This window comes from Ambystoma mexicanum, chromosome 10, assembly GCF_040938575.1.
Source record: "Ambystoma mexicanum isolate Mex_15411 chromosome 10, UKY_AmexF1_1, whole genome shotgun sequence".
Taxonomy (NCBI): domain Eukaryota; kingdom Metazoa; phylum Chordata; class Amphibia; order Caudata; family Ambystomatidae; genus Ambystoma; species Ambystoma mexicanum.
In genome coordinates, this window is record NC_090932.1 from 13,500,618 (window position 1) to 13,514,651 (window position 14,034).

The 14,034-nt window shown below is 45.2% G+C and overlaps 1 protein-coding gene across 2 annotated transcripts in view; it reads left to right on the forward strand.

Annotated features, from left to right (window-relative positions):
- The window catches only part of LOC138491101 (probable cation-transporting ATPase 13A4), a 978,968-nt gene that overhangs the window by 205,073 nt on the left and 759,861 nt on the right, over positions 1–14,034 (forward strand). For both annotated transcript variants that reach the window (XM_069617419.1, XM_069617420.1), the window contains exon 6: positions 197–266. In XM_069617419.1, coding sequence (XP_069473520.1) covers positions 197–266 — 70 coding nt within the window. The remainder of the gene's footprint in view (positions 1–196; positions 267–14,034) is intronic.

A 14,034-nucleotide genomic window follows, 5' to 3' on the forward strand; every position in this document is an offset into this window, starting at 1 on the left:
TCTCTCGCTCCTAGAACATGTAACTGATGAGCGTGCCCAGTATTGTGTCGTAGCTCCTCATCCTCTGATCGCCGCCTCTAAACACTATAGACATGGCAACCAATAGTGCGTGCGATGATCATTAACATAACGCTGTATTGCAGATCGAGGCCGTGGGTGTTACCCTAATACATGCTTCTTCTTGACCCCCCTTTAGGAGACTGATCTGTGGGCCCAACACCATTGAGATTGAAGTCGCCCCCATTTGGAAACTGTTCTTTAAAGAGGTGAGTTCCACGTGTCCGAAGCAGGAGCTGTGTGAGTGCTACTAGAAATGGGCTCTGGACCCAGCCATGTAATATGTTTGTCTGAAGAGGTTTGACATGTGTGAGATTATTTCTATCCGTTTGCAAATGATCAAGTTGCCGCTTTCCAGTCATCTTAATCAATATCTCGTTTATTCGCTTAAGGATTTCTTTTTTCATGTGAATCTATGGACAGGGCAACATAACTCTCAGTGCCGGAGATAACATCGCGTGCGCTCTTCCGCCAATCAGGTGGCACGGAATGCTGCCAGAAATAGTCACCTCGAGGCAGTGGAGGAAATGCAAAAATAGGCCAGGGCGGAGCCGGAGGCGGGGTTCCGAGCAGTTACGGGGGCGCAGCTGGCAGTTGAACTCTGCTCATCGGAAATGTACAAAATAATAGTTTTAAAATGGGGCAATTTCTTTCATGCGGCTTCATTCCAGTAAATACGCTGGCAAAATATAAAAGGTGCTCACCTTTTAAACCCAGCAATCTAAAGTGCAATATTCCCTGCAAAACAAAATATGCAAATATCACACTTTGTGCTTTGATGACAATGCTCTGTGCTCTTGTGGGTAAGCGTCAACACTAGGAAGGGTAAAAGGCGAGGGAAACGACTCAATTTCTGTAGCTTTTTACAGCCCAGGCTCAGAAGTCATGAACATGCAGTGGCTCGTGGGGGCGTCTGCGACGCTGGGTTCAGGCCCAACCGAAATGAGGTAATAGCGGAGCATTGCCCCTGGTGCCTGGCCCCTGGTGCCTGGCCCCTGGTGCATTGTCTGAAGCAAGCATCATTGGAGACAGATGTCCACACGGCTGGAATGAGCATACCGTGGCCACCCTTGGCCATCGATGAACTCTAGGACTGCGTGCAAACACACGCGACACTTTAGCCGCTAATTAACCTATTTTCTGATCTGGCGAACAAGACAAAACCTGATTTTCCAGCTTTCATTTTGTAGTCAATCACTCAATATTTCAGTTAAATGACAGATGCATGTCTTTCAGATTTCTGGGCAATGCTGGAGACTCCTACAGGGTCAGGGAGACTGCAGTTGACAGAGATATTAAACAATGCTGTCAAATCAATGAGTTGAATAATGTCGAGCTACACCAGTCTGTCTATTTGCAACCTGGGTTACAGGTTTCAATCACAGTAAAATAGCTGCGGTTGAGTGCAAGGTGTTCATGCACCTGCTGCAGAGGTCGGTGTTAACCTGCAACTCACAGGCTGTAACTGCGGTGAGATAGCTCATGGGATTCCTGTACCTATTGTAAACAGAGCTGGAGATACCGCCAGGAGTAATGCCCCTCATCACCCCTCCCCCCACAGCAAATAAAAGGCGCTTTGTCTCCAGCTCATGTAATGCAAACTTAAGTATCGGACCAATTCTTAATTTTACATGACAGTGAGCTGGAGGCAAAGCGCCCTTTATTTGCTATCGGGCAAGAGCGGCGCACGGGGCCACACACAATACAAGAAGAGCAGGGAGCTCAATTGACACCAACAATCACACTCAGCAACTGAGCCCCCTGCTGTTCCTGTATTGTGTGTGGCCTAGCACGGCACAATTCTTTAATATGCGTGGCAAAACTTCTCTCCCTGCCCCTTGGTTCACTGAAACAAGGGACATTGAGAAAAGTTTTTTCGGTGCGCCCCGCCACCCGGACGAGGGCACACCGAAAAATCTTGCACAGGCGTTTGTGTGGGATCTTTACTGGGGCTGAGGCAGAGACAAGCCAGATCCTGAGATTCAGCAAGAGATCTGATGCCGGATTGCGGATCCGACAAGAGCCAGCTCATTGGCCAGCGCTGCGCCGGCGAGGCATCTGATTCGAACCTGTCCTGATAATGTGCAGGTTTCCCCCACATTCTCTCAGCACCCTGCGTCTCTCTGTACCTGCAGCGCAGAGTTACACCCTGCCGGGTCACTCCTTTCCATTTCTCTCTTCTGTGTGTTGCACATCCTGCTGTAGGAAGTAGCAAAGAGATGGAAAGAGGACGTGTTGTTGTCCTCTTTTTAATTGTGGCGGCCATCTTTTTTGTTATTTGTTCTTGCACTGAGAAACATGTCAGCAGAAAAAATGTTTAGAGCACTGCATTTTTCCAGGTATAAGAATATGGGGTGCCTGACAGAGCAATAATATCCTTGTGTCAAGGAGTTCCCCCCTTCTCACCTGAGTCCGTTCTTTACTGGTGTCTTTGGTCGAGACCTTCTTGCGAATGGACCGGGTCTTGAAGAAGGCTGCCCGATTCTCTTCCGAATCCAGAATGCGTTCAGTTTCTGAGACGCCGAATCCAGGAATCCAGGAGGCAGTGGAAGCACGCTAGCCAGGAATCCAGGAGGTAAGTAGAAGGGCGAGGACTAGGAAGAGTTAGCGGGATTGGAAAAGGAGAAGAACCGCGTGCTACGGAGCACACGTCTGGTCACTACTTCGCAATAGCATTGAGACGCGCGGAGCCGCGGAAGGCGTGGTCTATTAGTAGAAAAGGCTAGGTGCAGCGCATGGAGCGAGAAGGGATTCCGCTGGACGGCCATGTTGGGAGTATTAATGAGTGTAAGCCCGCTGTGACAGGGACCAAGAAGCCCAAAAGGGGCGCACTCTGTGATTCATGACAACATGCCTCCTCCGAAGACCTTTCACTCCATGTTTGCCCGGGTGAATGAGATGAAATCTTCTGAGCAGTCGAGGGGCCTTGATGTTTGACAGAAGCTCCCAGGTTCTTTCACTAGGGGGATATCCTTTCCATTCAACCAGATATTGAAGCTGGCCCCTTCTATACCTGGAATCACAAATCCGGGACACATCGTATTCCAATTGGTTGTCGACCATTATAGGAGGAGGTTTGCAGGGTTTCCGGGAGGATGGATCGTAGGGTTTCAGCAAAGATGTGTGAAAGACTGGGTGTATTTTCTTCCAGGAGTCTGGCAATTTGATCCGATAAGAAACGGGATTTATAACTTCTTTGATGGGAAAAGGTCCATAGTATCGAGGGTCCAATTTACTCGGCCGTAGATGTCGGGGTAGTAATTTTGATGACAACCAGACCTGGTCACCGATTGCATGAGAAGGGCCTTATCTTCTTTTGGAATCTGCATATTTATTGGTCTGTTCTCTGGCCTTCTCCAAGAATTTCTTGGCCTCCTTATGTATATTGATAAGGGTTTCGATCTAGGAGTCAACTGTAGGTACTGGTGTAGGTTGAGGAAGAACAGAAGGCAGGACCGATGGATGGAAACCTTGACTGCAATAAAAGGGGCTCATCTTAAGTGCCGAATGGTCGGAATTGTTATGGGCGAATTCAGCCACCGGTATCAGGAGGGACCAGTCATCCTGAACCTTGGTAGCGAAGCATCGAAGATACTGTTCCAGGGTTTGATTGACACATTCTGTGGCTCCGTTGGTTTGAGGGTGATATCCTGAAGAAAGGGCATGTTGAATTCCTAAGCATTGACAGAGACCTTTCCAGAATTGTGAGATGTATTGAGGTCCACGATCCGACATGATCTTGGAAGGAAGTCCATGCAAACGGAATATGTGTTCCAGGAAGATTCCTGCTAGTTCAGAGGAGGATGACAGTTCATGCAGCGGTGTAAAATGAGCCATATGAGTGAACAAGTCTATGGTAACCATAATGGTAGTGTATCCACGGGAAGGTGGTAGTTCCACAATGGAGTCCGTAGCAATAATCTCCCATGGCCTGGTTGGCAGTGTAGGTTGCAGTAGAAGGCCCGCTGGTCTCTTGTTATCATGTTTATTTTGACTGCAGACAATACAGGATTGAATGTACTGCTGTACGTCGAATCTCATCCTAGGCCACCAGAATTGCCTTTGTACAAGACGGAGGGTATTGGCGATGCCACGATGTCCGGAGTGTAGGGTATCATGACAGAGATTTATTATTCTTTGTTGTAGCCTTTTTGTAGGGATGACCAATAGATTGTCCTTGAATAGATACCCTTCCCGGACCCTTAGATTCCATTGATTTTCCTTAGATATATCCTTCCACAGATCAGAGGATTGGGTCTGAGCTTGGATTTCTTCAAGGAGGTTGACTGCTTGGGCTACAAAGATTTTGGGGGAAAACATCTGAGGATATGCCTTGTCTTCAATGGGCTCGTAGTCCGGTCGTTGAGATAAGGCATCAGCAATTAGGTTTTGTGATCCTGGAACATGAAGGATGTGGAACTTGTACTGGGCGAAGAAGTAGGCCCATCGCACCTGACAAATATTCCTACACTCCAAAGACTGTAGAATCTGGAGGTTCCGGTGGTCCGTACGGACCTGAACTGGATGTTTAGCTCCGAGAAGTAAATGTCGCCACTCAGTGAAGGCATGACGGATGGCTAACAATTCCTTTTCCAGGACTGAATAGTGTGTTTCGCTAGGAGTCAGGGTTCTTGAAAGATAAGCAATTGGGTGTTCCAGTTTATCTCCTAATTCTTGCTTCAGGACCACACCTATGGCGTAATTAGAGGCGTCTGTTTCTACTATGAAGGGTCGACTAGTATCGGGTTGGGCCAATATAGGAGCTTGTGTTAATTCTGTCTTCAGACACTGGAACGCCGTTTCTTGTGGTGAAGACCAGAGGAAGGGAGCGTCTTTCTTCAGGAGAGCAACAATCGGTTGTACTATCTCGGAGAAGTTAGATATGAACTTGCGGTAGAAATTGGCAAGGCCCAGGAATGATTGAACTTGTTTTACGGAAGCAGGAGCAGGCCAGGTCAGTATGGCCTTTACCTTTGAAGGATCCATACCGATTCCTTCTGGGCGAAGGATAAATCCTAGGTAATGAACGGAGGTTACAAGGAAGAAACATTTTTCGGGTTTGGCTAGGAGTTTGCGTTCTCTAAGTCTCTGCAGGACTGCCCTCACGTGCTCTTCAAGTTATATAGGGTCCTTGGAGAAGACCAAAAAGTCATCCAGATATACAATGACGAAGAGAAACAACATGTCAGAAAACACCCTGACCATAAAGCGTTTGAAAATTGCCGGGGCATTAGCTAGTCCAAAGGGCATGACTAGATATTCATAATGGCCAAAGGGTGTTCTGAAGGCGGTTTTCCATCCGTCCCCTTCCCGGACACAAATCAAATGATAGGCCCCCCTGAGATCCAACTTGGTGAATATTACCGCGCCTCTCACGGCTTCCAGGATGTCCGAAATCAAGGGTAATGGGTATCGGTCCTTGAGGGTGCATTGATTTAGGCCGCGAAAATCGAGGCAGAGTCTGAGTTCCGTGGTATCCTTCTTGGGAACAAAGAATAGGGAAGCACCAGCAGAGATTTTTGAAGGTCTTATGGTGCCATTTTCAAGGTTGGTATCCAGATATTCTCTTAGGGCCTTTTTCTCGGGTTCGGAAAAGATGAACATCCTGCCGAAGGGAATCACTGCAGAGGGTTCTGTATCTATTGCGCAGTCTTCATGTCTGTGTGGGGGTAAGGCCTGAACTATGGCAGTTGAAAACACATCAGCATATCCTTGATAGGCCTCAGGAACGTGTATGACATTAGACACCATGAGTGATGTCTGTTGTTCCCTTGTTGGTTCCTTGGGTGTGTTAACAGAGGTTCCAGGGATAGGAAGTGAGACATGCAAAACTCTGAGCCTAGGAATAGAGAACCTGCTGTCCAGTTGATATATGGATTGTGTTTCTGTAGCCAGGGCATACCCAAAACCATGGGGTAATGAGCTGACTTAATGATGTCAAACTTAATCAGCTCCTGATGGTGATTTATTGAAAGCTGGATCTCTTTGGTCTGCAGGCTTATGGGCCCTGATGCAAGGGGTCTTCCGTCAATAGCTTCCACAGGTTGCATGGTGCTTTGTGTCTCATACGGAATTCGATGTTTAGTAACCCATTCTTGATCGATGAATATCCCCATAGCTCCGCAGTCTACCACGGCCAAAATGGAATAGGTTTTATTTTTGGAGGGTGATAGAAAGGCCTGTAATATCACCAAATTGTTTTGGCCAGGAGGGTTCAAGGATGGGATTAAGGTGGAGCAAACATCTCTCTCCCGAAGCTCTGCTTCATCTAGGATCGGGAGCTGGCGTTTCCCGAAAGCCGAGGGGGTGCTAGAGGACATTCCCTAACCAAATGCTTATCCGAGGCACAATACATGCATAGGCCCGTATGAATTCTTCTCATTCTCTCTTGCGGGGATATGGGTGCACGAAAGGCCCCAATCTGCATGTGCTCTGGTTCCGTGACTGGGCTTGGGTTGGTGTCCGTTCTGATGGTACTCTCAAATGATACCTTGGCAGGGATTCCCCTGGTTTTTTTCTTTTCTGTCTTCCTTTCCTGGATACGGAAGTCAATTTGCATGGCAAGATCCATTAGTGCCTGGAACGAGCTTGGCCGTGCCACTCTGGCCAGCTCATCCTTAATCTCTTCGTTCAATCCTCTCCTGAACAGGATACAGCTCGCCTCAGCGGACCAGTCAGCTTCCTTAGCCAACTGTTTAAATTGGGTCACATACGTGAGCATATCCTGGGAACCTTGCTGAAAGTCTAACAGGCATTCCTGGGCGCTGTAAACCTGCTCAGCGCGGTCAAACATGTTTTTAAGGGCCTGCTAGAGTTAACGAGGGGAGCCGCCCAAGTTAAGGCATTCCCGGAAAGGTGAGAGATTATAAAACCCACCTTGGCCCTGGGGGTCGAAAAGTAATAGGGCTTGAAGGTAAAGTGGACCAAGCACGAATCCAGGAATGCATGAAGGGACTTTGCTGAGCCGTCGTATTTGTCCACGATGCCGCCCAGTAAGACACTTTCTTTTGTAGCAGAATCCCGGGATAAGACCAACTGTTTGAGAGCGGCGTTCTCCGCCTTTAAATTCTGTACCTTGGTTGATAATTCCTGCATACTATGCATCAGGTCCTGCACGGCAGCCTCCATATCAATATCAAGTTCGGTCGAGTGGCATCTCAAACTGTCAAGGAGTTCCCCCCTTCTCACCTGAGTCCGTTCTTTACTGGTGTCCTTGGTCGATGCCTTCTTGCGGATGGACTGGGTCTTGAAGAAGGCTGCCCGATTCTCTTCCGAATCCAGAATGCGTTCAGTTTCCGGGACGCCGAATCCAGGAATCCAGGAGACAGTGGAAGCACGCTAGCCAGGAATCCAGGAGGTAAGTAGAAGGGGGAGGACTAGGAAGGGTTAGCGGGTTTGGAAAAGGAGAAGAATCGTGAGCTACGGAGCACATGTCTGGTCGCTACTTCGCAATAGCATTGAGACGCGCAGAGACGCGGAAGGCGTGGTCTATTAGTAGAAAAGGCTACGTCCAGCACATGGAGCAAGAAGGGATTACGCTGGACGGCCATGTTGGGAGTATTAATGAGTGTAAGCCCGCTGTGAGAGGGACCAAGAATCCCAAAAGGGGTGCACTCTATGATTCATGACAACTTGGAACATGCATGGACTCTTGAATGCACAGCAACCTTTTTGTGAAGGCATGACGAAGACCCATGCATTAGAATGAATCCAAGATGTATGTGCATGCATAAGTTGGTGTATAGAATTTCTAGATCATCAGTGTCTCATATCAAGTGAAATTAACAACTCCTCTCTCCATCCAAGAAGAATATTTCTCAATGTATCTATCTATCAATCAGTTTTCCAAAAGCAACCTTTGTTAATGGATGAAATATCTGAATAAAAAATGTATTGACCGAATGCGAAGGAGGTCAATCTGTGGTCTTTTCGTAGAGCCGTCTTTTGACGTTTCGCGGCATCAACAGAATCCTCTGATTTCGAGGGCTTGGGGGTCAGCTTGGAGAGTGTAAGAGAGAGGGCATGATTTACAAAAGTGTTTCACAATGGAGCAATCCCACTGAAAAACAGGCCCAATGTCTCTTCCAATCTCCACACACTGGTGAGTTGTAATTGACAGCTATGGTCTAGAAGTATGTGTCTGTGACAATGAATCGAGCATATGGCCCTTTTAGTACCGTGCATGAAATGCATGGGATGCAGAAGAACTCTGACACCAAATAATCAAACCAACTCAGGAAGATGGCAAAGGTGCTGTTTTAATATCAATTATCTGAAACAGGGAGTTACAACGCACATCAACGGACGTTCACTCGAGCTCTCAGTGCATTTCTCATAAAAACATGCTTATATGCAACAAATACATCAGATGTAACATCATACTAGATGGTAAATAACAGAAAACCTATCAAACGCTGTGATAGGCTTGAGGGGATAATCTAAGTATACATTGCATAGGAACTATCATTGTGATTGTCTGCCCACTGTCAGGGGGACAACTTATGCCAACCTCTAAAAACATGTCATCTTTAACACTATTAAGTACACGTTATATCGTTGGTTTTCAAACTATAAGGCCCTTCGTTATAAGGCCTTCTACAATTGGTTGGAGCACTCGTATCATGTCTGGAACATTTGGTTCACTTAGCAGCACATAAACTCAGACCCAGGTGCCAGGAGGTGGACTTGACTTTACCTCCCCTCCCAACTAGCCCAACATCTCTCATCACCCATGCCTTCTGCCATGCATATTGTCTTTCAAGTTGGCCTTGCAAAGTATTCTTGTTGCTGGGAATATATGGGAGTGCGAGCACTCACTATCGGTCTAGAATTACACGCTCAACTCTATTTCCATCCTTGGTTCACATGACAGGAGACCACGGTTTGGTAAATTTTGCAGCATTTAAAGGTTTTAAATGAATAAAACTTGCCACACTTGGTGTTCTTTCTTTGCACCTTAACAAGGGATGATTCAGCTTTGCACGTTCACTGCCTCCAAGAATACATAACCAACCTTGGCTTCTTCAGCTTTGATACCAGGCCAAGCAGCCTCGCCATTGTTTTCCACGATCTCAGCTTATTTTTGATGCAACACAGTTCTCAAGTTTTCTCTCCATGGATACTGGCTTTCTAATTTCATGACACCAATGTCCAGCTTCTATACAATGGTGACTTCACTGCAGTGTATTAACTACATATAGCCAGCTTCTAAAATTACTTAATCTACTTGCATTACAGCATCTGTACAGTTATTGAAAGGCTTACATTTTCTGCAGTGCTTTGCACACATTCAATCTTCATTTCTGCATATTAAAATTTACTCGATTCTTAACTTTGTCATCAGTTTCTGCAAGATCCATACATTCTCTTCAGCCAGCATTCTCAGTGCATCACACTCGTCTTTCGTGACGTCACCAGCTACTCATTTTACTCCTTTTCATATTTTTTCAGGGAGTTCCTCCCTCAGGTTATCATCTCTTCGAGGATACATTCAAAAGGGCATTCTCAACGGGTACCTTCTTTTTAAAACTCATCGTGGCATGGTCACAACTGCTGGTGTTAAGTATGGCACAATCTCAGGCTTTCAATAGGAGGCATGGGGGCGGGATTTCCTGCAGAGGCATATAACTGCTCCTCTGCATTCCTCCTCAAGTCCTTGTCAAGTGTCTCCAAATCCTAATATTTCCTCTTGAAAAAGTGCTTCTTTTGAGTCAGGATTTTCATCACCCCCCTCAGGGTGCCGGCCGATTTGACATGCTCATGTACACTCCAGGTCATGTAGTTGCACTGTGCATTCAGATTACAATAGACCCATCATCTGAAATACTTCTTTTGATTCTTTGGATACAGGAACTTTGTTCATTCAGGTGCTACGATGCTGGCCTCTACGTATTTTCTGACATTTTCATCATTCCTTGGGTCCAAACCCAGATTCGACATCGATCATGACATCTCTTCATGTCTTCAATGACTACCTCTTCCTGTCCTGCTGCAGGATACACACGCATCTTGCTCTCCCATCCAGGTTCCCTTTCCATCTGTATAGTCCTGATATAATCATCCTGGAATGGAAACAACCATTTTGATCTCCATTGTAAAGAGGCCCAACTTCCCTGAAATTGTCCTCTGGTCATACATGCTGCAAGATGAATGAGACACCTGGCATCGTGTTCTGGGACTTCTCTGAAGATAAAAGTTTGCACTGTATTCATGGAATAGGGGATGAGAGTGCTGCTTTATCGAGACATGTATTTATCCCCTCATTATCTTCCTCTGCATTTCTCCTGTGTCTTTTAGAACCATTGTACCATTCATGAAGTATATCAAAGGAAGTTCCCTTAGTAGGAAGAACCGTAGGGACCTTTGCCTCAGGAGAAGTGCTAACATGATATAGACTGTGAAAGACGATGAACAGAAAGACAAAGGTCGTAATTGTACAGGCATAGATTATGCACAAAAACATAGCCATCCATTTCTTGTGCCATTCTGCTACTTGTTCATTCTCTAGAACTATGCCAGCTTCTACATTTCTCATCTTTAATACAATCATCACACTTCTTTATACTTGCAACTGTAAAATCAGCTCAATTATTGCGATGAGAAGCCTTCTTATCACTGGGCCATTTTTCGGAATCTGTAAAAAAGTGTGAATATCAACATCTCTTCTGACAAGAGATGGATAACCTTGAAGTATAAATGCAAAGACAGCAAGCACAAGCCGATAAACATCACTGTCAGTAAGTACCATATGTTTAACTGCTTAGAACAGGTTTTCACCACGATATGAATCTGGATACTGATCTCGTTTCCAATTTCTGATCAAGAACTGACATTTAGGTATAACTTTGATACTTCAACGTGTATCTAAAAGTTGTTTTCCAAAATTCCCAAAATTCTCGGCAAGTCTTTGCACTCCTGCTAAAATATCTATAAAGAGTGTTCACTGAATTTTAGTTCAATACAAAATCTGTATTTTTAGCTGGTTAGTTCATCGTCCTTCTTCTTCGTCATCGATTGAGTCTGCACATGCTGAAATTCTTCTTCTTGCCTTGCTTCTGGATCAGCGAGTGTGGGAGGGGGGTCTCACCTTTGTAGGCTTTTATGTCTCCCAGGTGAAGCGAAGCTCATCTTCCTTGGGCTTTTACAGTTGAAGGGGTTACATTCTCAAGGCAAAAGGGACCATTGAATTGTGGCTCATGCCACTTTTTAGTAAAGATGTGAATGAGAACTAGGTCTCCAACATATAACTTGGGTGTTGATAGTAGTTCAATTGGGTTGATGTTGAATTGTGGTCTGAGACCAACCTCCTTGACTTGATCTGAAATGAAAGAAATGCTAGAGGTCATACATGTCAAATAGTCATGCATCTCATCACCTAAGGTTTTAGCTACACTCTGGTCATCACTTTTACTTCTAGATGGAGAAGTGAGGGGCATTCTCATTCAACATCCTGTCATTAGTTCATGCGGAGTGAGTCGGCGGTCTGATCCTGGCTGATTCCAAAGGGCATATAAGTAGGTGTAGGCAATATAGCCATCCCTTCTTCAAAGTCAATTTAATTGTGGCAATCCTTTATTTAAGGAGGCTGTTGAGTCTCTCACATTTCCTGATCGCTTGCGGGTGATGAGCAGAAGAAAACATGTGCTTTATATTCAGTAGAAGCCCTATTTGTTAAAATAGCTCATTAACAAAATGTGGCCCATTGTCAGATCTCAGCACGTCACACACACCCCATCTTGGGAAAACTTCATGCACTAAAAACCTGGTTGCACAAGTGGCATCAGGGTGTGTTCTCGGACCTGACTCCATCCACCTAGAGAAAGGACACACCAGCACTAATAGATACCTATACACATTACATACTTGAAACATATCAACATAGTCGATATCTAAATGCTGAAAGGGACTATTCGGTCAAGGTATTACCCCTCTAATTGTTCTTAGTGTATGCCCAGCAGAAAACATTTGACAAACAATGCAGTTTATCATAAATAGTGCAACATGCTCCAACAAATTTGTAATGAACCATTCTTCTGCAATTGTAGTAGCAAGACTCTCCCTATTTATATGCAGCTGTTCAAGAGCAACCTTTAATAATGCTACTGGCACCACTGGCTTTCCAGTGCTGGCTTGTCACCATAATGCTTCTGTGGGGGATAAAGAACACCCCCTTCATTTCCACAATTCCTGCTCTTCCTGTGGTGCACTCCCTTGAATCTCCATTAGTTGGGTTATCGATAATTTATGAAAGCCTCACATGGTTGTAACTACTTTTTATACTCTCAGTATCATAACTCGAAATATCTGGGGAATATGCAACCCTTTTGGCTTCTTTGTCTGTGGCTTTGTTCCCACAAGCGATAACATTTGTTTGCTTAGTATGCGCTGTGCAATTAGTGACCGCTATGACCACTGGGAGTGCCTTAATAAACCTGTCCAATAAGGATGTGTGCTGCACTGGAGTGCTGTCCGCATGGAGGTAGCCCCTCCTTTTCCAACATGGTCCTACTAAGTGCAGTTGATGTCATATAGGCGGAGTCACTGTACACAATCACTTCCTGCCCTTTGTGCTTCTTGAGTGCGACAATAAGTGCTACTAATTCTGCTTCTTGCACTGAAAAGTGAGGCGTAGCCTTGCATTTGCTACAACTTAAAATTCTCCATTTTAACTGTGTCTCACTACCGTGGCACCTGAATGCCTTTCCCCACTAGTCTGATACATTTTCAAAGAAACATCAATAAAGAGAATTTCCCCTCCCGCCAAAGCATTCTCCTTCAATCGGGGAATATCATCATAAAATTCTACATAATTAACACAGTCATGCTCATGATCACCTTCTTCTATTGGCTCAGCTATAAAGATGGCAGGATTCAGTATTTTACATCTTACAATCTTAATCGTTGGATTAGAAATCATTGGACCATTAACTGAAGCTCTTTGGGATGTCAATGTGCCTTTGGATTTCTCTAAAATGTCAAAAAGAGCATGCTCCACGAAGAGAGTCATAGAGCAGCCCATAGCAAAACTTGTAGACTTCTCAATTGTGAATGCGGCAGCTGCCAAAGATTGTTTGCAAGGAAAGTGTCCTCTCATAACTGGGTCTAAAATCCCATTGTAATACGCTAAAGGCTTGTATCCCAATGTAGTTCTCTGCGTAAACACTGCTGTCATGACTGTCCCATTTGTGTGTGGAAACAAATACAATTCCTCTGCATAGGTAGGAATTCCTACAAAGGGGTTGTACAAATTGATTTTTCAGCTCCTCAAACTCTTCCTCCATTTCCTTAGTCCATTCTATTTTTACTTTATCCACTTGTGCTTTCTTTAAAGCTTGCAAAAGGGGTCTTGTGTATATACTGTAATCAAATACCCAGGCACTAACATAGTTGCATAACCCAACAAACTGTTGCATCTGTTTCTTTGTATTTGGATTTGAGGTTTTCGTAATAACCTCAGCTCTTTCAGGTGTCACCTTCTTTCCTTCATGTGAAATCAGCTGCCCTATACATGATACCTCTTCTTGGCAGTATTGTAACTTCTCATTGTCTACCTTGTAGCCCTTGTCTGCTAGAATAGTCACCAACTGAATTCAGTCTTGTCTGCACTCATCCTCTGTGACGCTACAAATTAAAATGTCATAGACATATTATATCATCGCACTTTTAAGATGAATATTGCCTAGATCCATCTGTAGGACTCTGTTAAAGATCGATGGGGACTCACAGTATCCCTGGGTCAGTCTCTTATGCAGAAGTCAGCAGAGTGTTTGTTTGGAGAGCAGGCGTTAAGAGTTGCCAGGTGGAGTCAGTCTCTGCCTTTGAAGGTTTTCTGAGGAGGAGTACAGGGGTGTGGTACTCCGGTCAGAGGAGGGGGCCGTGAGAGTGGTAGGGGAGAGGCAGCAGACAGAAGGAAGTTAATGAGGGAAGGTGGGGTCCAGTCAAAGAGAAGGAGGTTGGGTTGAGGACCCTGAACCAGGA